The 27665-nt window shown below is 46.2% G+C and overlaps 1 protein-coding gene across 1 annotated transcript; it reads left to right on the top strand.

Annotated features, from left to right (window-relative positions):
* PASD1 (PAS domain containing repressor 1) lies at window positions 1-27665 on the top strand. The gene is made up of 20 exons (XM_050901726.1): window positions 1-54; window positions 1459-1613; window positions 2397-2488; window positions 4326-4415; window positions 5528-5648; window positions 6848-6961; window positions 7632-7750; window positions 8603-8685; window positions 12418-12524; window positions 15299-15446; window positions 17564-17645; window positions 20150-20273; window positions 21046-21155; window positions 21648-21734; window positions 22660-22818; window positions 23365-23583; window positions 24431-24633; window positions 25432-25524; window positions 26007-26214; window positions 27494-27665. The coding sequence occupies exons 1-20, from the start codon at window positions 23-25 to the stop codon at window positions 27662-27664; spliced, it is 2517 nt and encodes an 838-aa protein (XP_050757683.1). The 5' UTR covers window positions 1-22; the 3' UTR covers window position 27665.

The raw sequence follows: 27665 nt of genomic DNA on the forward strand, positions 1-27665 counted from the left end.
CCTGTGTTGTGTAAACGAACTGATGGATGAAGATGAGAAGGACAGGGCAAAGAGGTATAAAGGGATGCACAGAGCACTGAGAGTGGAAGGTCTCTCGGGGGAGAAATGTAAATGCTGTGCTGTCCGATGCTTGAACAAGTACTTGGGACCACTGATGTCAGAGGCAAAACTCCCATCCAGTTTACAGGCTGTGTATAGCGGACCACAAACAGCATAATTAAGTCACCATTTTCAAGCTTCTCATAGTGTGTTTGACCACCCCTACAATGGGTTAATTAGCTGAGTAGTCCTTAAATTATGTTGTTGTGCCCTCAGAATCTCATGTTATCCCATGGCTATTTATTATCTTGATGCAGGACTCCCTGACCTGTGATTTTATTGGCATCATGCAGTGCTGCCCACCTGGGGTAGAGTTCCCCACGAAACTTAGAAAGCAGTCCTCCTTTAGCACATGTATGAGTTAGTCTTCCTTCAGAGAAGCATTTGACTCAATTCTAATTAGTCATCGTACCCGAGTGCCAAAACAGAGATGGCTGTGAACGTAAATGCTGGATCTGAGAACCTCCAAATGCCAACCTGAATATGAATGGAAATGCTTTCTGCATACCACACGGTCTAGATCACAGGAAGCGTGTATCATCATGAATACACTTGTAAAGAAAATTAATTACTGCTGGAAGAGGTTGTATGAAAATAGGGTTATCTCAGACATGAGCATTGTAAAGAACATTTTGGAAGAAACTGAATGGATTTGCTTTCTCCTTTATTGTTTTTAATGGAGGGGAAAACCCTAATAAAACATTCTTAAATTGTATTAATGCAAGCTGGAAACTTGTCTGTGGTTTCCACAGCCAGACTCTTAACATTCCCAGTTTCATATATCATGGCAGCAGATTTTCAAAACCAGAGCATGTGCTTGACTTCATTGTGCAGTTGAGATGTCTCTGCACAGGATTGTCTGTCTATAAGGTACTTTTGCAAGTACGAGTCAGGGAATAAGGAATCCTTCGCATTTTGACCTTTATATGTGTGTGTACTAACTGCAAAACAAAAGGTCCTAAAAATGAGGTGGGCAAAATGTGAGCATATAGATGCCAAGACTTATGTTACTGCAGAAATTTCACCCATAACACCTTCACCTTGTTATCACCACTTCTGAAACAATGGGAACTGCCACTGAAATGTACGTAAGGATACGGTCTTGCTCAAATGAATCTAAATCGTATTTGTTACCTCCAGGAGTTCCTTGCTGACGGTGAGTTCAGTCCTGCTGCAAGGCTCTAAGCACCAGCAAGGCACTTACGCCCAAGCTTAATTTTAAACAAATGAGCAGTCCCAGCAGACTTTAGATTCTTCTATTATTTAAAGTGTTTTGCTGGGTCAGGGCCATTTACCTCTCCCTGGATCAAGCTGTAGGTCCTTCATTTACTTAGCAGGATTTATGTTTCTGTCACCCAGGGCATCACGCAACAAATCTGAAAAGAAGAGGAGAGACCAGTTCAATGTCCTCATTAAAGAGCTTTGCACGATGCTGCAGGGTCACGGCCACCCTCTCAAGATGGACAAGTCCACAATACTGCAGAGGACCATTGACTTCTTGCAGAAACAGAAAGGTACTGGAGGGCGCTGGCCTGCTCCCGTTGAAGGCACTGGCTCTGCATCTGCCCAGCAGCCAGTTTCCGCTCAGAAGATGAAAACTGTTTTTTCCAAGCATTTAAGACCTCCAGAGGGGACATGAACCTGAGTGAGGGGCAGAATAAGGCACAGCAGCTGGCCTCAGGAAATGGGCTAGGTTTGAATACCGTGCTGACCAGTTAAACGTAGATATACTTAAAAAGATGCAGTGCTGTATGCTTTTTAATGCAGTGACATCGCTCCGTTTCCCTCGCTGGCCTCTGCATCCCCTGGTATGCTTTGTATGGTCTCAAACAGAGCACAAGGGAGGAAGAGCTGAGGAACAGCATGCATTACAAAAGCCAGGGGAAAGGGGTTTCTGTGCCCTGTTCCCAGGTCTCCTGGGGTAGGACATGGCTGAGTGCAGCCTGTCCTGCTGCCTGGGCACTCCCGTGAGCCTTCCTGAAATGGCTCCAGAGTCGCGGACACCCTCTGCTCACGGTGATGCTCAGCTACTCTGAAATTAGCCCATTGACCTCAATTTTTGAAAGATTTCTTCAGACTACCCAAAATGTCTCCTCTTCCTTTTCTTGATTTCTAATGCATTTGTATCGTGGTGGTGTGGAAAATGACTGTTGCATACAAGAAGGCTTTGTGTGGAGAATGATCTGAGGATGATTCGTCTGAAAGCCTCTTAAAAGAAATCTAGTGTTACTTGAAAATGAAAAAAAAAAAACCAACTGGCATGAGTCATGTTGCTTTTTTGATGTTTTCTCTTTAAGAAATCACAGCACAGACAGAAGCCTGTGAGATTAGACAAGACTGGAAGCCTTCATTTCTTAGCAACGAGGAGTTCACCCAGTTGATGTTAGAGGTAAGAAGAAATTAAAGCTGCATAGATTAGTGAGAAGTAAGCAGTTCAGTGGAGTAGTTCAGAGATATATATTTCCTTTTCACCTGTAGGTCCCAATGTTAATGATTTCTACTCTGCTAGCGCATATAATACAAACCTGACAGAGACCAATGTTGTGCTAAATGCTCTGCAGACACAGAATTAAAAATATGGTTGCTTCCCCTTAAAGATAAACAGCTTTTCATTTACGAATGAAGACCAGTTTGGCCCACATTTGGCCTGGTGAGAGAGGAAAAAGAGAATTGCCCTTCTCAGAAGAGCCGCTCGAGCTAGCAGTTTTAGCAAAAACTTGAAAGGACCTGAAAAAAGCAGAGCAGCTCTCTTCCTCCCACATCCCATTAGCCAGGCAGCATTTACTTTGCTGCCTTTGCTGCTGCTAGCTGGGCGGTGCCGTACTTGTGATGTGAATGCTGTATCTTTTGCTTGGATTGCCTTTAAGTGCATTCAGGAGAACAGCTCTGATGATACTCTCACCTCTAAAATGCTTAGCTGATCTAGAAACACCCCATGAGCCTACATTTTTCCTTTCTTAAGGATGCGGCTTTGGGTTTGTGCTGCATGCTCCTCTGGCGAGGACATCTCCTACCCTGCGTGGGCAGCTGTTGCTCTTTGCCCCGCCAAAATAAGGGTGTATGCTGGGCTGAGCTGGGAGGTGCTGCAGTGTCTTAGTCCTTTTCATCAGGATGTCATGACTCACCTCCCTGGAAAAGTTTGTTCATTCTTTCTGGGAATTTCTCTCACCAGACAAGCTAGTTTGTTCCAGCTAAATTAAAACAAATTCCCCCCTTAGTGGCGGGGAAGATAGAGCCCTTTAATAACTGTTGGGTTGCTGGACTATGTTAGACCGTTGACCAGTTTGCTTAAAATCAGTGGTTTTTTCCAGAGAGGGCTTGTTGTCAGCAAAAGCAGAGTATGACAGTGAGGTGGGGAGGATGGCGAATGCTGCGTCTTTGGCTCCCAGCAGCTAAGCTGCAGAGCAGCCTAACAGTGTCTTTAGAAGAGTTGGCTTTGTGCACAGTGCTGACCAGATCTTGGTAAGTGTTAGAGAAGAATAGGGACAGACACTGGGTCAATGGTACAAGAAGATGTTGTGAAGAATAGGGAGAACACCCAAATTGGAAAGCACATGCAGGGACTTAAAAGGGACAGAGAACTTCAACTCTGGGACAGAAACCATTGTGAATAAGAAAGGGGAAACAAAACAAACTTTAAAATTGTAGTGTCACTAGCCTAACAAATGAGTGCTTTAAACAAAATAAATAAGGCTTTAGATCTTGTCCATATTGTCCATAAATTGCTAAAAATACAGCATTGTATAATTTTTCTGTCTCTGCTTATCCATCCGCCCATCCATCCGACTGTCCGTCCATCCATCCATCCATCCATCCATCCGTCCATCCATCCACAATGCTGGGTTTGCCATGATGATATCTAACATCTCCTTATGCACTGAATTGATTAACTATTGTGTAATTTAGAACACATAATGAAGTGACTGAAGCCACTAGGATTGTGTGGGTGTAGAAATTCTAACCACCACGGTCTTGCTTCATGTTAAATAAGTACTCACTGGGTGAAAAATACAAGTCAATTTAATATTAATGAGCAAATAAGAAGAATGTTGAATTAGACAGCATGTGTAATTTCCGCATTGAACTATCATTTCCATAATTGATTTATGTTAGTTTTAGGCTGTTAGAAGCATCGCCAAAGAATAAATTAGCCTATTATATTTTAAGTTGTTCCCTTGCATAATTCTTTTCATTTTTTTTCTTTTTTGCCTGCCTTTTATCATTAGGCACTAGATGGCTTTCTCATTGCTCTTACCACTGATGGGATTATTATTTATGTATCTGATAGTGTTTCGTCTCTTCTTGGACACTTACCGGTAAGTTCTGACAACACAATATGTTGAAGAATTATTCCCCTGCCTTAATGCAGCCCCATCACTGCCGGGCTGGGGATTGGTTTTGTCTAACCAAAGAGGCAACTGGCTGTGGGTGGGGGGTAAACCAACAAACTCTTAGGGAGTTTCTCAAGCTCCTGTGAATAACAGATTCTCTCTCAGGGTCTGCGAGTTAGCTAAAAAAAAACCTATGCAAAATCACTGTACTCATAGCTCACCACTTGGCTGCACATCTGAAGGATGGTCTGGGTGGTGTTTATCCCACCAGGTATATGGAAAATCTCATACTTGTGAAATCTGTGCATGCTGAAGCTCTTCTCAGATAATTTAAAGATTATTTCAGGAATGAATCTATGCTCTTCTAATGACATTGAGTTTTTCTACTTTGAGCCCATGGTCTTCAGTAACAAGTACGTGGCCTCGGAGTTTTCTGGGAGAATTTCTAGAAATCAGTTAGCTGTTGGGTGCAGAAATTTCTGCTGGCCCCTCAAAAGCATTTTTTATTTTTATATCTGGTGCCAAGCATGAGGCACCAATGATGCTGTATGAGGGTAAATTTGAGCACACAGTTAACCTGGCTGAATGTCCTGGTGTGCAAAGAAACAAATATGTGCTGACATTTTGGTAGAAGCCCTTTAGTCAGGATGTGTGGGTTTATCAGCACTGTAACACTTGCAGGTCGAGCTGATTTTGCCAGATGTTCAGCCTAGAAGAAAAATGGAGGATGTGAGGAGGAGCTCTCCCACTTCTGTCTCGTGCTTCCAAAGGGAAATGTTTCAATTTTTCATTTTGATATGATATTTCTCATCATGTTGTATTCCTGTGGTACCAGGGTTTCTTCTCCAGCTTGCACCTGGCTGAACTGAAGGGCAACCTCTGGGACCCATTCAACCTTTTGCAAATAGATAGCAATCCTGGGGTAAAATAACCTAAGGGTTATATTCTGCCCTAGATCCATCTGCAGATTGACTGGGCTTCCTTGTGTTAAGCATCCACGCTAGACCAGCAGCGTCTGTGCTCTGCTGCGGGATGAAAAGGCGTGTGGTTGTGTCAGGCTGTACTGCTGAACATGACAAAGCATTCTTTTGTATCAGTCAGATTTGGTGGACCAAAATATATTAAACTTCCTGCCTGAGCGGGAGCAGAGCGAGGTGTACAAGCTCCTTTCTCCACATGTGCTCATGACAGATCGTGTTGCAGCTGATTTTCTAAACGGTAAGCTCTGCTCTTGTCTGTCAGTCAGGGAGATTTGCCAAAGGCAAACAGCTCCCAGGGGAGCCTGCACAGGGCTCTCCAGCTGTTTAATTCTCCTGCCTGCCACTTCTGTTGTGCCACAGTTAGTATTTCTGCTTTTTAATGCAGGACATCATCTAATGTTCCTACATGCTCCCAGTACTTGGTCTTTGATTTGGACAGTCTTTGCTTTACTGTCTGCTCTGCGTCATAGGACAGAGAAGTTGCCCTCATTAGATATTTTTCCCAGGGCAGGATGCTGGACTGAGCCTGTGAAAGGAGTGAGGGGCCTGGGGGAAGGAAAAGGGTAGGAGAAATCCCAAAGGGTTTTGGCAGAGTCTCTGTTCCTTAGGAAGCTTGCATGTCTCAGGACACCTGAGAAACCCTACATGTAATTTAAGCAACAGCCTTCCTATCTGAACAGTCCATCTGGATCTCTACTGCTGGCGGCTGTCCCACCCCCAAAATATCGCTTTCCCCCAGAGAACATCCCCAGCACCAGAGCGGGCAGCAGCGTCTTCCTAACCTCCACGTTTCACCAAGCCTGTGTTGAGAGCCCCTTTCCCGGTGGGTTCGCCGTGGCCGGGCAGTGCCAGCCTCCCCTCTCTGCTGCCCCATAAGCATCAGTGGGAACTGGGCAGCCCTCGTGCTGGTGCTCTGCCCTGGGGTTGGTTTTGCTCCGGCTGAAGACCGCATGGTCTAATCCATGGAGTTCAGACCTTGGGCAGAAAACTGAATAAGAGCTTGGCATGGTGCCCTCCACCGTTAATGGAAAGGCTTAGGGTGACTTCAGTGCCCTTTGGATCTGGGTCCTACTGAGCAGTGCCAGAGCAGAGTACTGCAATATCACTTAACAACTTCGCATGAAATCACGCGTGCACGAAGTCAGGGGAAAATACCACTGATCGATATTGCCAGGGCTTCATGCCCAGCGTAGCAGGGTGGCTGCAAAGCCATGGGAGAAAGGGTGAAAATACATTTCCTTAAGCAGAACCAGTTGATCGTTGCTCCTAGTAGTTATATATTTACTTACAGGTATCAAGAGCATCCCAGCGGGTATGTTCAGATACCACAGCAGCAGGGCTGGTATAAGCACCTAGATAGATTCGATATATGGAGTGTGCTAAAGTGCAGACTTCTAGTGACATTGTGTATGTCTCCCTCTCTTTCTCTCATTTCAGCAGAAAAACAAATAGAGTTTTGCTGCCATTTAGCAAGAGGCAGCTTAGATCCAAATGAACCCCTGATGTATGAATATGTGAAATTTGTAGTGGATTTTAAATATTTTACTCATGGTAAGTTACTGCTCCAGCCTACCTTTACCTCTCTACCTCTCTCCTTTAAATCGTGTGTTGATCTGTAGCCTCCTAAAGGCCTTGTTTCAGCTGAAAATGCCCCATAATCAGCAGGGTTGGAATGAGCTGTGGATATGTTGGGGATATTTTTCATATAAAAGTGGTGGGGAGGCTGTTGGTCAGAAGAGTGCACTCTTCTGCATGCTGTTCTTAAAGAAGTGATACCAGACTGACCCTATCTCCATTTGACCCATTGCCAATTGTAAAGCAGCCTATTTTTTCAAATAACCAGTAAAATATGCGATTCTGTTTCACTTGTGGCAATCAAATGACACTTTTTAAAGATTAAATAGTTTGAGAAACCTGTAAAATCTTGAATCTTGCAAATGTTGAGCTGGAGAAGGGCTGACAAGGAGGCTGTAGCTGCACACTGTGAGCTGCTCAGAGCTGTCTTACGCAGCTTCCCTGCAAGCCAGGGGTAGGTGGTTACAACTGTGTAGCTCAGAGCCTAAAGGGTCATGCTTTAAATAACATTGGCGTGTATCAGTGTGGCATCGCCTTGTGGGTGGGAGGAGTTTGCTGCTTGGGTTTCATCAGTCATTGTACCTGTCTTAACATGAAAAGAAAGCTCTCCTTCCTCTTCTTAAATAAATTGTCTGGTTGTGTCTAGTGCCTACTCCCTCCTGTAATGGCTTTGAGTCAGCTATTGCACGAGCTTTCAGGTCAGCCACGGAGGAGCAGATTTGCCTTGTAGCAACTGTTCGTCTTGTCACACCGCAGTTCTTAAAGGTGAGAGCTCTGCGACTGCATCTTCCCTTTCATGCGGGGATCGGCCGGTACCACAAGCTGTGTGTTTGGCTGTTGCGAGGGGAGCCGTGTTGCAACAGCCTCTCAAAGAGTATGTTCAGCAGCACAGATTGTTTGTGCAGAGGGTTGGTAAATGGGAGAGGACACTGCTGTGTTTGGGAGCGGGAGATGACGTGAGTATGTATTTTGGAATGATGAGATATAAAGCTGGAGTTGCTTTTGAGAAGAGGCGGTCGTGTGATGGGGTGTCTCAGAGCAGTCAGCCCAGGAAGCACCAATACAAGGTCACCAGCTAAACCGCTTGAAAAGTTGCAGCCTTTAAAGAAATACATCCCACCGCTCCTTTGTGTAAGAAGGCCACCCACATCTTGAAACACTGTCAACACCATGTTTCATGGACTCTTTCTGCTGATCTGCAAGTATCCTGTGGCGCAGTGCAGTGATGACAGGGATAATGACCGTAGGTGCTTCTTGCTCAAGAGAGCATTAGCCAGCTTGGTTTGAGGCTGGACCTGGTGCTGTCATCCATCTTCAGATACCAATATTTACAAAAAGCTGGGAAATTTGCCTACAGACTGCAAGATGAGGCCCTTGGACTATTTATCCTAGCTCTGAAATTCAGCCCAGGGTAGATTATTCAGCCACTTTTTATCAGTTTATGCATCTATAAAACAAGGCTTATACATTCCTTAGAGGAAAATAAGTCAAGTGCTTTAAAAGCACTGTATTTTGCTAGGGTTTATTATACCAAGAAGATGCATCCTTGGTCTTGATAGAGGGCTTCTTTTGTCATTTCATAGAGTTAAATGTCTGAATGGGCCAACTGTTTTGCAGGAGCTCTGCAATGTTGAAGAGCCATGTGAAGAATTTACATCGAGGCATAGTTTGGAATGGAAGTTTTTGTTCTTGGACCACAGGTAAGAGATTTGGTTTTGGTCACTGAAGAATAAACAAACTGTAGTTTAAAAATAGAAAACTTTGTGTAGCTATTGCCTGAGATCCTGAGTAGAATAGCTCTAATTAAATGCAACTGAGTAAGTAATAATACTCTGAACTTACTTATTAGGCATCCTTAAATGCTTTGCTCTTTTCCATATTTTAGGTAGGTAAGAAACCATATAAAATGGTGGGAAAATGTCTAGAAAAATGTCTAACTTCACCAAGATGCTAAGTCATTAAAACTGAGCAGTGTAGGTCCTGTTCGCTGTATTGGTTTAGCTCCTCTGTTTTCCAGCTACAGCTTCCAGGAATCCTTCTAAATCTTTTGGTGTGTCAATAAACTTTAGATTTTCACCTTGAGAAATGATGGAATTTATAAAAATAAAAGAAAAAACAGTGGATTAGATGATTTAATTGCAGATTTGTTTTTGACGATGCCATACAGTGAGCTCGGATTCAGCTTGGTGAATGAAAAGACTGGAACCACTTTATTAAGCTGATTAATATAGGATTCTTCAAAAGAAGCTGGAGGTTTTTGTTCACTCTTTTACTTCTCTGTATTTGACATGTATGCATAAGCACATTGCGAAATCCTACCCTTTCCATTATTCCTCCGTTTGCAAGCTGTGCAAAGGTAGTCATTACTAGAAATAGAAGACTAGTAAATAAGGCTGTAGGGAAAAAAAATATTTGGGAGGAAAAAAACCTAAATATCATCTGCACATTTAGAGCAAGAAAGAGAGACTGCAAATATAAATGAATAATAACTTGCATTTATGTAGTAAACAAGATGTGTACCTCACGCATCATACCTTGAAGCATGGAGGACCTGACCCTGCAACAGCCCTACAGTTAATGCTGTGTGGTTTCGGACAGTCGGCTTATTATTCGTGTTGTCGAGATCTTGCTGGAGTGACTTTGTTAGACTTTAATTGGCCTGTCCAATAATGCACATTTTCAGAATCAAGTGATTAATGTTAAGATTCGTGAAAGAGCCCTAAGTCCCTTACTTCACTGTCTGATGAAGTGAGCTGGTTTTCCAAAGGGCTGTGTCCCAGCGGTTCCTGTGAATAAGGCAAGCAGGAGCTGCTTTGAAACCTATCAAAGAGTCTTTTGATGAATCTGGGTTATGACTCAGAGAGGAATCTCTCTGCACCGGGTGCTTGCAGCCACTCTGGTCCCACTGATATCCCCAGTGAGGAAACCATTGTTACTGAGAGTAAATTGAGCTGATGCAGATGCTGAGGCAGAGTTTGTGACAGCCCTGGATGCAAGCGGTGAGCCCAGACCCAAGAGTGAGTGGGGGATTGTGTGCCTTGTCTTATTTAATCACCGATTCAAACCTCTCTCCAGTACAGTCCGCAGGACGCTGTGAAATGTTGTTGGGTATTTTGCTGTTTCTTGCTTATTTGCATCAGCTCACACCGCCTGACGCCGAGGTGTGCCATCGGTGGGGGCAGAGGGTAGCCAGCATGAGTTGGAATCAGGAACTTTGCTGTCATGATGACAACATAAATTGGAGTAAAGATAGGTAATGCAGAAAGCACTCCACAGATCTGGATAAACATCAGAAAACTAGGAAAAATCTGTATTCTGGGTCTACATGTAAATATGTGCAGAGGAAGAAAACCTGTCAACTTTGATAATGATCTAGTTCTCTTCTGCACTGTGGTCCTCTCCTTATTTTCCCTTCATTTATTAAAAGGCTGCACTCGAAAGGCTCTCTGAAGACTGTGCGTTTCCATTTGCACAGCGAGTTGCAGGCCTCAAGGCTGGAACTTAAGCTAACAAGACACTTTTAAGTTGTTCCACAAGCAAGGCAACTCCTTGTCAAGTGACAGATGAGGAGCATTTTGGGGTTGCTTTCTCATTTAAAGAATTCTGGCGGAAGTCAGGAAAGCATAATACTTTCCTGATCAGCTTAAATGTTTATCTGATGTGCATCTGAAAGACATTATTGTCTTGAATATAAGCACGTCATTAAAGACAGGAGAGACACTGGCGCGTTCTGCCAAAGAGGCAGCAAGGAAGGACACTTTAATAAATACATATATTATCATCATTAACAGAAATCTGGGTCACATGAAGAAAAGGAACACAGTGCTCTATGAAAAGTTATTTGAATAAATAAAGCTGTATTGTGGTGAAGACCACTATGTACTAAGTGCACTCTGTTTCAAGAGATTTGCCATCAGACAGTGTCCAGGACTGGCTCTTCCAGCCAACCCCTTGTGCTGGGACTCAGGAGCTCCTGCTCAGACCTTGATCTCCTGGGGCTGCTGTTGAGCAGATCCCTGGCTGTCCTTCCTTTTCCCCTGTTTCCCATTTGGTGCCAGACTGCCCGCAGTTGTGGGGAAGAGGGAGGTTATAGACCTGTCTGAGCTCTCTTTAGTTGAGTAATCTATGCCCACTGTGTCTCTCAAGAGTACCAATGTGGAGCTGGGTTGCTCAGCCAAGACAGGAGAACTTCTCACATTAACATCCAGAAGACTCAGGACTGATCCATCCAAACCCAAATGTACTTACACGTAAATAATTTTTTGCTCATATTCTTGGCCACTTTATGGCATTCACCTTCCTGAAGAGGGTCACTCGACACACCAAGAGAAGGGCAGCGGGAGAGGCACGTTTGATAGGCAGTGACACCTTCAGCCTGCCCCAGTTTTGAATCGTTAACCGTTTCGCTAACACACCGCCTCCTTATTCCTGAGGAACGCACTGAACTTGGCAGATGAGCCTCGTGCTATCAGCACATCCAGCAGCCAAAACAAATAGGTGGAGCCAAATTACCACAAGTCCTGCCTCACCGAGTAAGTGCCGTGCTTGAATTGGTGCAAGCAAGAGTGTACTTGAGCACTAGGGGACAGAAGGTGGCATGCTGATGTAGGGACTAGAGGCAAAAATAGTGGTTTTCTCCTCACATTTCAGTGCTGTTTCGTTATCATAAGCTAGCAGGCTCCAGTGAAGGCTGTGCACAAGCTCAGTGTTGTTAGGACACCTGCTTAAAAAAAAAAAATCTCATATTTTGCCTAGAAAATGGAAAATATAGAATTGACAGCAGAATAGTCAGGTAAGCCATTGCAATGTGCCTATCTAAATACTTTGTCGATTCCTCCTCTACCTACCATAGAAATAACAGTCCTTAAAATCAGCCCCATGCCTATTCTTATCTTTACTACCAGCATAGAAACATTTTTGCTGGTTATAATTTCCCAAGCTTTTCCATGGGAACAATTACTTTTTCTTTTACCCAAGCTGGTCCTGACACACATTGCAGCTTCCCACTTACTCTTTCTTCTATCATTACTACCCAGATGACATTTACATCCAACCTACTGGATAATTTTACTCGAGCTCCAAGTTATTATGCACACCAACAGCCATAGCGTTTCTCAAGCTGTGTGTCTCACAAGCGTGCTTAATGAATTGAGTCACTTGCATACGTACATGCCTTTCTCTACACCCACATAATGAATAGGCTATGAAACAGTAAACACATACCTTTTCATTTTCTCAATTTTTACCTCTCCCTGGCTGGTTTTTTTTGCTTGTATATGAAAATACATCATTGTGTATATGAAAATCCACTCCTGATTTCCCTGCCAAGTGAATGTACGAGATGGTTTTGGTTGCTAGTATTGCAGCATATCTGCCAGGATGTCAAAGTATCGGGTTTTGTGCTCACTCCCTGCCCTTTGCTTCCCTTCTAGGGCTCCACCTATTATAGGATATTTACCCTTTGAGGTTCTGGGAACGTCAGGGTATGATTACTACCACGCAGATGACCTGGAGCTTCTTGCTAGGTGCCATGAACACTGTAAGTTCCTCTCCCTGTGCAGCGTGCCTGTCTTTGATCTCATTTGTCACTCGTGCAAAACCTTTTATTGTCGTCGCAAAAGGCGTCTTTATCTGGGGTGTGAGGGAATTCTCTCTTCCCATGACAGACTGTCATAGCTGACGCGTACCTGGGAGGTTGAACCCATGCAGAATTCACCCAGATCAGGAACTCTTTGTGCAGGTTTCCCAAATTGGCAGATACCCTGTTTGAGCATAGGTTGTCTGAGAGTGAAATGAGATTAATAGATGGGAAGTCAGAACTTTCCACCCTCTGCCCCCAGTTTCTAAGCGCAGCCCCAAACCCTGGGAGTTCTGCTGATTGTCACAGTTCATGGGGTCTTGCTCTTCTCCTGGGCTCCAGAGTCAGCCAGGAGGCTCAGCTCACCAAAATGCCTTCTGAAAGCAGCCTGTGCAATTAGATGTTGTGAACCTCACGTACTATTAATAAAATGCTTCTGGAGATTCAGACTCTTTTTTAAATACAAAAGTACCAAATGCAGATTCCCTGTGGGTGAAGATGGCTCATTTTTGGTCGACCTGAAAGTAAAGCAGAAAAGCAGAAAAGTCCAGTTCAGGCTGATGTGTGAACACCAGAGAATGTCCGTGAAGTTCATCGTCATGCAAGGTGAAATACTGTGACCTGCAAGAGCCCAGGAGGAGCCAGGTCAGAAGGAGCACTTAGCCTGAGCACTGCGGCAGTGCAGCCCGCTGCTGAAGAACCATGTCCTGCTGAGGGCTGGAGCTGATGTGAGGAAGGGCAAAAGGTGGCAGCAGACATGGTCTACTGTTGATTAGTGTGCTGTTCCTACCGGATGAGCATGTGAGATGCTTTATCCATGAGACTGTTTTTTTCCATTTTATTACATGCACTTCAGACTGAGATATTGAGCCAGAATTAGGTCTGTCCTCCAGCTGGTTTGCATTGCCAAGCACTGTAATGAAAAGTAACTACGCACTTTGTAAAATGCATCTAGGTAATCAGATATTTTGCCAAGAAATATTCCTTATAGGTTTCCTGTGGGGAAAACTGTCTGTCTGTTTGTCTCTCTGCTATCTCTGTTTGAAAGGAGAGCGTTTTGTCAAAAGGAAACAAGGACACCCCAGAGAGTGGAGAAAGTGGGATGCTGTAATTACTCTGAGATGCAGAGCAGCACAATGCAGGGACACCAAGAAACTCCACAGCCCCCCACCACGCTGGAGCTAAACAAGCCGCTTCATCTCTGAGTTGCAAACCACCCCCATCTCTACCACATACCCTCTACCACTTACACATATCAGATGCTAAAGGACTTAGTATAGAATGGAGAAAATGACTTCTTCTCTGACTGTCAGGTTCCCCCACTCCACTTCCCTGCTGGCTTTTCTGCCCTGTCAAGGCAAAGCGCTGGTACAAAACAGGCAGTGGGGAAGCGGGTCGCCCGGCTGAGCGCACGAAGGAAGCTGTGAAAGGGGCTAGACGCAAGTTGTGTCAAGTGCAGCAAGCCTGTAGATGGGCATATTAAAGGAATACTTTAATTGCTCTCAAGTACTTTTTAGTGCTGTTTTCTTAAAAGACTATTCAGACAGAAGTGAGCTACTTAACCAGATGATGTCCTTTTGGTAATACGTGCGTGCAGTTTGACGTAGATGCTAACTATATTGAGAGTGGGGTCAGATCTTTGAGCAGAGAATCTATTTAGTGATTTATATATGTTCTACATCTCTACTAGCCACGGATCTCCTCTTACATATTAAAAGAGTATTTGCACAACACACCTGAAGGAAAGGATCTTTAAATCTTACTGTGCAGGGGGACAAAGTAAGGTGCTGGCAAAGTGACTTACAGAAGTTGCTTCAGGAAATCTCTGTCAGGACTAGGAGCTGAGTGATGCCCAGCACGGCGTGTTAGCCAGAAGACCTTTGCTAAGTACTTCATCTAAAGCCCATCACTGTTAATGGGATTGCTAATGAAGTTAGTCCTGATATTTAACGAAGTAGAAGTGTGCAGGTGAGTAAAAATACTTGGGTTAGCGTGGCTTGGTAAGTTCCCGTTCGTCAGGTTGACCGCTTTGGGCAGGCATCTTGCCTACTGTGAAGTGAAATGGGTTTGCTTAAACCACGTTTGTATTTTACTTTGCATTAATTATGGATATTTTAAGTGACTGTGTTTCATTTTGTACTCCCAGCAGTCCAGGAACAATTAATGTGGTTATTTAATGTAGTTCCCCTCATTATTTTCCAGTTGTATTACACCACTTGAGATTTTTCTGGACATACCCTGATGATACGTACCGGTTTGGTGTATTTAGGTCATCTCTCGGAAGAAAACTCTCAGTTAAACTGCTAAAACTCCACTATCTTATTGTTTTGTGCCATTATTAGGATCCTGACTTCAAGCTCTCAGTCTTTGACATGCATTCTCATGTACTTGTGAAAGGCCAATACTTTGTTTAGTTAATGTTATTTATGCTTATTTCAGAGGAGCCCACGAATAAGTTATAAGAATATAGCTAGTTATATAGTTACGCCAATTATTAGTTATAAGAACAATCTAAAAATAGCAAAGTTCACTCTTGAAAATCAGTAGCAAAAAAGAACCCAAATGAAATCTCATTACGTGGTTCTGTATCATCTGTTGTGTTTATAAAGCCGCAAGAGCCATTTTAGTGCAGTAGCAGACTGCAAGAGGGGTATGGGACCAAGTGGTTTTTCTAATCACCTTTGCACCATGAAATTTCTGTTTGCTATAAATTGCTTTCTTTTTTGTTTTAACAGTGATGCAGTTTGGAAAAGGAAAGTCCTGTTACTATCGGTTCCTGACCAAAGGCCAGCAGTGGATATGGCTGCAGACACACTACTACATCACCTACCACCAGTGGAATTCCAAACCTGAGTTCATCGTTTGCACTCACCTGGTAGTTAGGTAGGAGCAAGCACCAAATGCTTCATGTTTGTATGTCCCATGTGCTCATCCATTATTTTTTCTAGTTCTGTTTTGTGTTAGCCAAATATTTGCTGTGCATATTGACACACTAAGATGGTATGTAATTCTATAAAACTATTATGACAGGGAACATGGGGAAAGGCATAATGTGTTTTCATTACTCATTTTTTTTTGGCAACCAGGCCAAAAGCCTGGAAGCCACCGTTGGCCGAGTCTATCAGTGTGTTACATTCCCCTTTTATCCCTAGCAGTGACATGGCCATAGGAAGCATTAAAGCTGTTAAGAATCAGACGGCTTTATGGGCCTGAATGGGATCATACATCTCCTACAAAACCTTTTGATCAGAGCTTTAAATATTTATGACTTGAAGTTAGCTGCTGTCCTGCTAGCCTTATTCCTCGCCTGAAATTCAGCCCAGGATCCCCCTCTAGTGGGAAGCTGCTTGTGCTCGGTTGCAAACCCGTGCTGGAAGGCGGTGCGTGTGTGGAGTGCTCTGGGATACGCACCTTCTGGAGGGGAATCTGCTTGATTACCACTGTCATCTCAAAAAAGATTGTGTTAAGAGTGAGAATATATTTACTGAAGGGCTTGAAAACATAGTGACATACTGGTTTGCTCTATTAACTTGAGTAAACATATTGCTCACTGCATCTTTCTTTACTGTCAGGAATCAACTTGTGAATTTTTTTCTGGTCCCCCTTTTTCTTGTCAAACATCTGGAAGAACAAACACTAGTAAACTGGGATTCTTCTCTATATTCTGAAACACAGACTGAGAACACCTTACACCACTAGAGCTGTGTGCGCTGATACAGACTATGTCAAGTGTTATCATAAGCAAATGTTAGACAGAGAGATTGCTTCTGAGTTGTGTTGCTTCTGCCATCCTTCAGGGAATTCGGCTTCACTTTAAGCTCTGAATTTATTGTGCATGAACTCGTTTCTTCTTTCTGCTTCCAGTGCCTCTTAAACCTAGTGATATAGTTCTAAACAGATTTTGAAATTCAATTCTGTCTCATGTAGTTAATGTTTAGAATATATTATTGAAACACACAAGTTAAAACGTGATTTCAGGGAGATTCATTGCCTACAATGATATAAGTGAGTTCAGTTCAGCAGCATCTCTTGCCTGCCACAAAGGTTATAGCCCATTAATATTTCAGCACCCTAAATTCTGGCACCTTTCAGTGCCCACGATCCACAGGCACTCAGAGAGTCTTTAAAACATCCTCTCCAGTTTACCCCAATGGTGAATCATGTGGCATTGTTTACTGTAAGTATTTTATTATTTAAGAGAAAAAATAGTAAGGAAAGCAAATACACACTTTTAGAGGCACATTCCTGGGGATTCCTGCACCTCGCATTGCACCCGGGCAGCCGTTGGTTTGTATTCAGAGCTTCCACTGGAGTGAGGGATGTTAACTCTGATGTAGCACGCTGCACGGCGCTGTGTGCACCCTCACAAGGAGGGAACTTGACCTCCTCCTCCCCAAGGCACTGGCCTAGGTCTCACTGAGCTACCAGACAACATGCAAAAAATTGATTCTTGATCGTCAGCAGGTTAGAATATGAATGTACATTTGCTTTGGCAGTTTACCTGCACAGAAGCTGTAGGATCATTTTTCTGCCTGATTATGGAAAATGGGAATATCTCCTTTATTAGGAAAATTGTACTGAGGACAAAGACACCCATTTTGTCTTCAATAACCAAGTGCACTTTGCTTTTAGATTAATTTTGCTTGAAGGCATCCAGGGCCAAAATTTGCAAAGGAGTGTCTACGTTTGTGCTTGGAACGATTAGTGCAATTAATCATATAGGCATTGCAGTCCTGGCCACAGTGGCACTAGAACACTGCCCTGTTGTTTCTAATCTGTGGATATTCAACATGTGCAGTTATTCACAGATTGCAAGGTTGTATGATGATGTTCCTCTAAGCACCTTGTATATGAGAGAGTGTGCGTGTGTGCTGTGCAAAGCTTGTGACTCAACATGCAAACTCCATAGTGACCTGTATGGTAGGATAGTTACCATACAGTAAACAATATCCAGACTGAATAGCTGGATTTTAAATTTTGTTGTTTTGGGTTTTTTTTAGTTATGCAGAAGTTCGAGCTGAAAGAAGGCGAGATCTTGGCCTTGAAGAGTCATCAGTTGAACTGGCATCCTCTTCTCTAAAGGTACCATGTCCCTTCACAGTTGAATGAGTAGGTGTTTAAACCGAACTGAGTAATCACTTACCAATCTTAGGAAAATATCTGTTCTTTCTTCTCCTCCTTTACTCCCATCTCCTTCCAAGCCTTCAGTTGGGTTACGACTCAAGCAGACCCTGAGAAGTTTTCCACTGCATGGCTCTAAACGGCCCATCTTGGTTCAGGCATATAACTGCAAATTCAGCAGCTGCATTGCTGCTGTTCTGCTATTCATTATCTTTCTGAGACTGTTACTCAAACGATAGGTTAAACCACCTCAGTTCAGAAGCAGAAAAGTAGAGCTGGAGCTGGAGGCTAGATTGCTGTACCTGTCACCGTCAGTAAGGCGCAGAGGATCCAAGCGCAGGGCAGTACCACATGGTACCTGTTTTGTTAATGCCAGCTTGTCACTGGTACTCAGACGAAGATTGGAAGTGAAGGGAAAACACTTATTCCAGATTTCATCTCTGTTTACACCATTGGGCAGGATCACATCAAGTGTAGGATTGTGACCAGAGCAATAACTTCCATAGCTTCAATCAGTCTGGCATCCCAACACACCTGCCCAATTAACAAGGTCATTTTAATTACTTTTAAGTTCTTCCTCTCGGTAGTTTATAAATAAAACCAGTAATCAAAGTAATTTCAAGTGGATTGTTGTATAATTATCATTCCATTAGAGTCATTGCTCTCCAGACATTATTTTATAGAAGCTGTTTATGGGATGTATAGGGGAAGCTGTCCCAGAGACGTTTTGCACTTGAGCAAGGACCATCTTGCAAACAGCTGCTGCTCTGTCACCACAGCACACTTCTGTGTCTTTTTCCCCTTTCCACATGACAGCTGAGATATTGTTCTGCAGACCTGAAGCTGCATCTGTTGATGTAAGGCAGCTGGAGGAGAGGCAGAGCGATCACTCCCATTGCTTGATCTTCTGGAGGGGAGTGGGAAGCTGGGGAGCTCACTGGGAGGTGTGGGGAGAGTGGTGGCACGGCTGTCGTGGTCACCCACGTCCTGCGGGTGAAACAGTCTCCTACTACCCAACAGTTACGGGCTGTTTGCCATAAACCATCTGCCAGGTGGCATCTGTCATTTTGGTGTGACAGCTCCAAAGCCGTTAATATTCACTAGCTTAGGCTGTTCCCCTCTGCGGGTGTGCTGCCAGGTTCCTGCCCAGAACAGCCTGCTGGGAGCAACTGCTCCCCAGGGAGTGGCGAGCGGGGTTGCAGCTCTCAGCATCGCCCGGTACCTGTCCTCCGCAGGAGCCGTTTGCTGTAGATTCTCCTAGGGCTGCAGCTGCTCCATGTCCCCTCCCAGCCATCTCTCTCCATCTCTGCAATGAATAAAACCATTTCCCAGCCAGCCCCTCCCTCCGCCTTCATTTGTTATCATCTCTGCCACCACTCCCCAGTGTGCCACGGCCAACGAACTGTGACATCCCTGAAGAAATCGGGCAGAAGGAAGCTAATTATAAAAGCATATTTCCATTTGCACACAGCTCCGCGGGCAGGAGGGCAGGAGGGTGGCACGCCAGAGCGTGGAGCATGGGTAGCCATCCCCACGGCGTTCACCTGACGCGTGGTGCATCCCCTCCACCGCTGCCTGCTGCTGTCAGACGGGTGTCCCGGGAGAGGAATGCGTGGCATCGCCCCAAAGCCAGCAGTGCCAGGGGTGTGATCCTGAGGGTCCTGTCTGGATGAGGATACCTGAAGGCTTGTCCTGGTTTCAGCTAGGACAGAGTTAATTTTCTTCCTAGTAGCTGGTATAGTGCTGTGTTTTGGATTTAGTAGGAAAATAATGTTGATAACACACTGATGTTTTTAGTTGTTGCTAAGTAGTGTTTATACTAAGTCAAGGATTTTTCAGCTTCTTATGCCCAGCCAGCAAGAAGGCTGGAGGGGCACAAGAAGCTGGGAGGGGACACAGCCAGGACAGCTGACCCAAACTGGCCAAAGAGCTATTCCATACCATATGACATCATGCCCAGTATATAAACTGGGGGAGCTGGCTGGGAGGGGCAGATCGCAGCTCGGGAGCTAACTGGGCATCGGTCAATGAGTGGTGAGCAATTGCATTGTGCACCACTTGCTTTGTATAGTTTAATTCTTTTAGTATTATTACTATTGTCATATTATTATTATCATTATCATTGTTTTTCATTCCTTTCTGTCCTATTAAACTGTCTTTATCTCAACTCACGAGGTTTTTTTCCTGATCCTCTCCCCCATCCCAGGGGTGGGGGGGAGTGAGCGAGCGGCTGCGTGGTGCTTAGCTGCCGGCTGGGGTTAAATCACGACAAGGCTTTAGGGTGAACATTGAGGGGCTGACCGAATACTTCACTGGGGTTTGGTGGTGTGGTGCTGCAGTGCTGGCCCTCTGTGCACCCAGTCTGTTACTTTTCTCTGCAAACAAGCAGTCAGGGAGGTGGAGGTCCCCTCCAGCACCATCCTCTCCTGCTGACGATCTCGCCGCTTGTGCTTCGCTCCCCACAGAGCCACAGCAGCTACCTGGACGTGGGGCAGTGTGGCAGCAGCCAGGACGCCAGCCGGGAGGGAGTGTCGCTGTCGTCCCACAGCTCCCGGCGCTCCTCGCACACCGCCCTCTCCGACTCCGCGTGTAGGTGCCAGCGTGGCCGGGGGCAACCCAGCGTGGGGGCGAGGAGCGGGCTGGAGGGCAGAGCAGCCTCCAAAATACTGGGGTTCGGCTGGGAGTGACCGAGTCAGGGCGGGAGGGGGATGCTCAGCAATGGGACCGACATACTGTGCCGTAACAAGTTATGGTATGGCAGCAGAGCCGTGGCCGCCTTCTCCCTCTTAGCCCGCTGCCAGTGTGAGAGCAGCTTTCCGCCTGTTTGCCACCAGCTGAGGGTTGTGGTTGTTTGCTGCGGCTCAGGGGACAGGAGGTGACTCGCTAAGCTGAAGCAATTTGACTGAGTCCCAAACCTCACTGACAAAGCTTTTATTTTGGTCCCTGATGATAAATCCCTGCAGAAGGAGTGCAGAAGGCTGCCTGCCTTGCTGGCAGCTTCATGCCAGCTCCCGCGAGTGTCCCCCCCTGCCCTGGGGCCAGTAGCGAGGTGACCGCAGTGCCCATGCGTGCAGGGCCATGGGTAGAAGCCAACTCAGTGGGTTTTTCTTGAAATACTTGCAGGGGGAGAGTGGGAAAGCTCATCTGGAGACACCCGTGGAGGGAAGGCCGAAACGGAGCGTTAGCATCAGAAAGGAACCCCACGAGTCAGGCGGGGAGCCGGAGGGACCACGGAGGGGCAGTTTGGGGACCCAGTTTGGCAGCGTTTGGGTTGCTGCTTATCTGCATGCACAGAGTTCAGGCTTAGCCAGGGTACCCAGGCATGGGTCTGCCCTATCACGGTAAACTGTCTCTTTTCCAGCCACGTCATCCATGCGACACACGGACACCAGCACGGCCACCCGGCCGTCGGTGCCGGGGGCACAGGCAGAGAAGGCAGCCCTGCGGCTGGCATCAGCTGGAAGCACTCAGGTCGGTGGTCCCTGCGAGCAAAAGCCTTTCTGATGCCGTTAAGAAATGAGTTTGAGAAACCTTGCCCTTGCCCTCAGAGAGGCTGGATCCCCACCTCTGAGCATGCTGGGCCTGAGTGTGGGATTTCCCCGGGGCTGTGGGGAACACTGCTGGCCGTCAGAGCCGGTGGAGAGCTGCTAGGAGCTCCTCTGCTGCCTCCTTTCGGGATTCAGTTTGCTCCTCCAGGCCAAACACCTTCTCACACCGCCAGCCTGCTTTTCTTGGCGTTTGTACATGTGAAATGGCCTTTATCCAAAAATGGATGCTGACACCAAGGATTTGCAATTAGCAGGGGGCATGCAGGAGCTTGAATTCTCCCTTCAGACTCATCCTCAGATCTCCACATGGAGTTTAATTCCCCGCACTTGTTCATCACCAGTATGAGCTGGTATCACATTAACTCTGCACTAGAGGTGCTATGGACCTACAGTAAGGCAAAGTTTTCATTTCTAGGCCATAGCGACTCCTCAAGCCCCTGGTGAACACCTCCCTCAGCATCCCGCGGCTCAGCCAGCAGTCCCCTCTCAGCACCCTGTGATGGTATGTGGTTTATTTTTGTTAAACACATTGGTATGGCCAGTCAGTGGGGCAGACTCGGTGACTCCAGTTCACAGCTCCTTGCTGGCTGGTCCCAGCGTGGGGGCAACGTTTCAGTGCCCTTTCTGTTGCTGTTACTGAGATTTACCTGCAACCAAATTACTGCAACCACATTTCAGGGAGGAGACAGAGCAGGTAGGACACCCAAGGAAACAGCTTAGAAGAAGGTTTACACTTGTGAAAACCATTGGGGGCTGCTGAATTGCTAGCAGCTAACTAAAGGCTGATACGATGCTGAAGAGTTTTATTGCCCTGGTAGAGGAAGGGGATGTCATGGAAGGTTTGAGTTAGGCCAGAAAAAGAAAAAAAAACACAAGAAAAACGTGAGAGTCATAAACCACAACTATGAGGCTCGTCCTCACAGAGCTTTGAGGTCGATGTAGTACGCATTCAGACTATAATACAGGGATTGAAGACGACCAACGTAGATGTGAAGGACGGACCCCAGGGTGGGATTACAACCTAACTTGGGCCTAGCATTTGGCAAATATAATTAGCAGCACAACTGAAGGCCCAGCCTGGAGGTGTGGCAAGGGTTTGCATGCAGTGTCTGCCACAAAATGCAAGTGGTCCAAAATCAGCAGGGTGTCACAGTGAAGGGACAGGGGAGTCCCGTGCATAGACACTACATCTGCACAGAAATTTAACGGACCAAGATCTGGAGTGAGGCACTGAGTATGAGCCAGTTGTGCTGCTGCTCTGGAAGTACGGTGGTACTTTGGTTAAATGTGCAATTGCCATTTGTTGTCAGCGTCATATTTTCTATGGCAAAAGCTGAAAAGCAGTCGTTTTTCTGAAGCCAGCATCACTATGAATGTGAGTAGCAGGACTGGTCCTACCCTGTGATCTTGTTCTCTGTTCTCCACAGCCAGTGTACCATTTCCCAACCCAGCTGGGGATGATGCATCAGCTGAAAGAGCAGCTGGAGGAGAGGACTCGCATACTGCAAGCTGACATCAAGACGCAGCAAGAAGAGCTCCACGTCATCAAGGAGCAGCTCCAGCTAGTGCAGGACTCCAATCTGCAGGTACCTGCTGCCCCCAGGGTTCCCAAACCCACAAACCATTTGCTTTTCCTTTGAGCACGCAGATCAGTAACAAAATTGTCAGTGGCAAAAGCATTTAGAAATGAGCTCTGGCTAAATTGGTAGTTTGGTCTCAGATGTGGGAGTAGTGTCTCCCGAGAGATGAGTGGCATCAGTATCTGCTTAAGTATTGAATCAGTAATTTTCATGATTTAGAAAAAAACAATCCCAAGCTAATCCAAAGTCCCCCCTGCAGAAAAAGCTCGGTGGTTTGGTGGCTGGTTAGTGCTGCTGGATTCCCAGTGCCATTCCTGCAAAATGCAACAGGCGTAATGGAGCTGGAACAGTCGTGGCTCTGAATAAATATTTGGGCACAAGCTAACATTTGATTTTCTATTATTCAGGGTTCACTTTGCCCCTGGATTTAGAGATGTTGCTGCTGCAGTGTTATATATGTTGATAGAGACAGCCTGGGAGCCGGAGATGGTATCTCCCAGGCAGTATAACCACCATATGAGCTGCGACAACTCACGTGTCTCTTATTTAAAGATGCTGATGCAGCAGCCGATCCCCGTCGTCTTTAACAACGTGCAGCACCCGAGCCCCAGGAGGCCACCGCCGCCGGGGACGCCCAGGCAGACCACAGCCAAGAAGTCACAACAGCAAGGCCTTATGGGGACGAAGCACTACTGCAGCACCCACCTGCCGTCACCGCGCCAATTCCTCAGGGACCCCTGCGGCACGGCCGCCCAGGTCGCTGGCCGCTTTGTTGTCTTCATCATCCCCTTTCCTGGCTTTTAAGTACTTGTCTGCCATGTCGCCCCTCCCCGTGGTCCCGCGCATCTCCTCTGTGCTGGTTTTACTCTGTAGCTGGCATTACGAAATTTGTGTCGAGAGTCAGTTGCAAATGATGTCATTCAACTGTAAAAATAAAAGGCAGGTAGCCTAAAAGCATTAAACCCTGGGGACCGCTGGAGCCATTCTGGTGACCAGAGAGGAACTGAGTGGGAGGTTTGGGCTCTCATTCGCTTCTGTTTGCGATTGCAACATGATGCTCGTTTGTAGCCAGTGAGAGTTGTGCCTTCGTAACATGGGGAATTTTAAATAAACAATTTTAAAACAGTAATTTTCTTCTACCTGAGAAGTCTTGGAAGGCAGCTTTGAAAAAAAGTTTGTCATCACTAGACCTAAATCCACTATATAGATGGTCACATCTCCTTGGGGAAGAATTGAGGTCTCCAAAAGCAAAAAAGACCAAAACTACTGCTTTAAAGGATGGATGAGATGCTTTCCTTGGGGACTTCGGAGTTGCACTCCTCCTCTCCTGTTAGGCTGGTCTCTTCTCCCTTGAGCCTTGTGTGCCCTTACCCTTGTACTCTGATTGCTCAAGAGATCGTCTGCTCCTGCTGCTGGGGATCCCAGCACCTGCCATGCAGGGGCAATAAATGCAAACGGGTTGGTTGTCCTGAATAGATACACTGTTCCTACTGCTGTGTTCAGGGAGAATATCCTGGTGTTCCTTCTCCTTTTCCCATCTGCATACTAGAAGCAGTTATTTTAGCCTTCTATTAGGGAGCTTTAAAAACTTACGGGGGTATCTATGTCTTCATTTCAGGTACAGCAGCAGCAGCAGCATCTAGTGAGAGGAAACCAAGCCCAGCAAACTTGTCTGCCGGGGCAGACAAGCATTTCAGTGCCCCTCTACAACAACCCCATGGTGTTTTCGCAAACGCATCCCATTACGGTGGCTGCACAGACGCCAACTGACGGCAGCGAAAGGCAACCGCAGTCTGACTACAGCCAGGACAGGAGCCTCAGGTACGAACGCAGCCCTGCTGGGACCGTCCTGATGGCGGTGACAGAAAATAGCAATACCTGGGCAGAGGGGAGGGCAGGCACATCTGGGCTCAGGGGGGCGATGGTCTCTGGGTGCCACAGCAGGGACATAGGGATGGTCCCTCCTGCAGAGATCTGGGTTAGTGGTGGGCCCGGTGTGTGTGCAAGCAGGGTGCTGTGCACAGCATTCCGTACCCTCAGGGGCCTGAAATCTTTTTCTCTCCATATTGCCATAAATTGTCCAGGTAGCTCAGTAACCTTTGGACATCTGCTGCTGTCAGAGGGAGTGAACAGGGAAAACTAGTGGGGACAACCTTTCCCAAACCTGTGTCTGCTTGCTCTGAAGCTCCAGCGTGTCTTTTCTCCAGCCAGGACAAGTGCCATGGCAAAGCCATTTTTCTTTTATATGAAGCTGGAAACATCGTATAAAACATATTCAACTGCCCCAAACTATTCAGCCACCTTTCAGGGAGGTATCTGCAGACACTGCCTACAGGATCCAGCTGTTTCGAAATATTGTGTAAGGAAACAAGATAAACCCTAGAGGTCTCACCATCTATAAAACATACTTCTTACATGAAAGATATAGCTAGTTTCAGCTCACCTCTGTGAGTGCATTAGACAAGGTAATAATAAGCATCCTATTTCATTAGCTTTTTTTCGGGGTGATGGTTTGCATGCTTTCAGGGAGGATTTTCAGGGATTTGTTTCTAGAGACTGCCAGTCAGGAGTTTGGACCTCTCCCTTCCCTGACTGTCCTCTGTTTTTATTCCACCGCAGAATGCTGTTGGATCAGTCTATCCAAGCCATGATGCCCGCCGCCAGCGGCAGTGGCCAGTCCACGCAGAGCAGTGCCAGCAGGCAGCAAGGAAAGTGAGTCTTTGCTGGCCCTTGTTTTCATGCAGTATTTCAGCAGGGCACTTTATGGCACTAAAAATTACTTTGAAAAACTTGTACGTGGTCATGCAAACACAAACAGTCTCAGTCTTAAAAGAAACAAAAGCTCAGCTGGTTAGGAGAAAAAGTAATGAGAAAATTTTTTAATTACAAAGAACTTTATGATAAATAAAATGCTTTGGAAAAGTATTTTTTTAACTGTTTTCTGGCTTTTGCAAAGCCTAAAATGCCTAATCAAGTCATGGAGGAGACATACAGCCTTAAAAACCTTAATTTTCTGCAGTTCCAGTCCATGCTTGATGGAGAGGGGAAAATCTGGGGCCTGCTTTCGCCAGGCTCTGCGTGGTTTGACAAACCCTGCTCCAGTCTGGTTCCTGCAGCACCTGGGCTCCCCAGGGCCCGCTCCGGTGGTGGGTCTGGCTTTGGGTTCTCACGCCTTATTTTCCTCCTCGTGGCAGATTCGTTGCAGAGCAGCAGATCTTGCCTCCCCCAATACAGATGCAACCGGTTACCTGTAGCACCGTCCGACCTCCAGCCCCATCGCCCATTTTCTCCCCGTCTCTGATGATCCCACACACCAGCTTCACATCCCACCAGGCAAACACACCGGTTCATCTCCACCAGTGGCCACAGCAACAGGTTCAGCAGCACCGTCTCTACCTTCAGGTAATGAAGCTGGAATAGGTTTCTGAGGATGCGTAGGGATGGCTTTGGGGTTGGGTTGGTTTTTTTGAAGAAATGGGGCTTACCTGGCTCATCAAACCTGGTCAGTGCACTCGCACGTCCTCCATTCTCATTGTATCTGCATGTATCCAAGTGCTCAGCCTTTCCAGGCTGGCTCTGCACCCATTCAAGGCCATATTTCTCAATGAACTCAGTTATCACTTAGTGTCCAGAAGAAATATCCAGTTTTTCAAACACAACCTGTAATCCAGAGGAGCTCTGGTGGGAATCTTGCTGTAGACATGAAACATGATAAGGGATAAGCTCTTTTGAAAACATGCCTCCTGCTGTTTTGTGTCAGCATAGCAAGGTTTTTTATCAGCTGCCATCACTGCTTTCTTTTAATAAATGGGTGTTTATAACACAAATCTCTGGAGAAGGTGATTTTGGTTTTTCAAAGCACCGCTTCATCAGTGCACGCCAAACCAACAACGCTGCCAAGGAGAGGCATTGTTGAAACTAATAATTAATTAGTAATAAGCTCTCCAAGACTTGCTTGGTTGGCAGGGGTAAGTTATGGTCCTCCAGGGAAAGATGGTAGAAAACAAAGCAGGAGGAGTAGGTACAGCTGAAAGTAGCCATGCAGGAGGACTGGATTTAGAGTAAGAAATGAATCGTCATCGTCAGCAAGTGTGGGCATGAGCCGTCCCCACTTTGGGTACCTGTGCTCATGGGCTGCACTGAGGTCCTGAGCACTAGCAATATGGACAGCAGAATGATGATGCTGGGGGAGATAAATAGCTCCAGGGCAACAGAAAACTAGGCTTTGGTGCCACAATGCCTTTAACGGGGGATGAATCAGCAAGTCCAGGTCTTTGGGGAACCAGCCACAGGGTGGTGCATGGACAAGGTTGCTCTACAACCTCTTCATCGGTTGCCTGAAGATCCTTCCCGTGGAAGATGGAAGTTGCACGTCCTGCAGATTTTACCTCACGTCCAAGTAGCTTTTGAAGATCTCCGTTCCTGCTGGGCTCCCCGCGGGGCTGGTAGGACGGATGGGTCCTGCTTCCTCTCTGTACTCTCCAGGCATTGTTAGTCGTGCTGATAGCACCAGCATCCTAAGCTGCCTGTCCACAACTCGTACCCTCGATGGGTAGAGGTTACCTTTAGGACTTGGTACTCACACCCCTGGGTACGAGCCTCAGCATCAGCCCTGCAGCAAGAGAGGGAGCGGATGGGCGATAGGGCAGGTCTGACATGTCGGATTTGTGTCTCCCGACAGATGCAAGGTCCTGAGCCGGTGCCTGGGGGTCCGACGCAGTGCATTTTCCAGCCCCCCCACGCCCCGCAGCAGAACCCTCTGAGCTACTTCCTCCACCCGCAGCAGCAGAGCCGCCACGCGCAGGGCCAGGCCTGCAACCTGCCGGACCTGCCCGAGATGCAGCTGCCCTGAA

Source organism: Gymnogyps californianus, chromosome 9, assembly GCF_018139145.2.
Source record: "Gymnogyps californianus isolate 813 chromosome 9, ASM1813914v2, whole genome shotgun sequence".
Lineage (NCBI taxonomy): Eukaryota > Metazoa > Chordata > Aves > Accipitriformes > Cathartidae > Gymnogyps > Gymnogyps californianus.

Excerpts from the sequence above, each read along its gene's own strand:
- PASD1 (XM_050901726.1), top strand. The coding sequence starts at position 23 with ATGGATGAAGATGAGAAGGACAGGGCAAAGAG. Across the intron at positions 5,649-6,847 it reads TGCAGCTGATTTTCTAAACG|CAGAAAAACAAATAGAGTTT; the intron begins GTAAGCTCTGCT and ends CTCTCATTTCAG. Across the intron at positions 20,274-21,045 it reads CGCCCTCTCCGACTCCGCGT|CCACGTCATCCATGCGACAC; the intron begins GTAGGTGCCAGC and ends TCTCTTTTCCAG.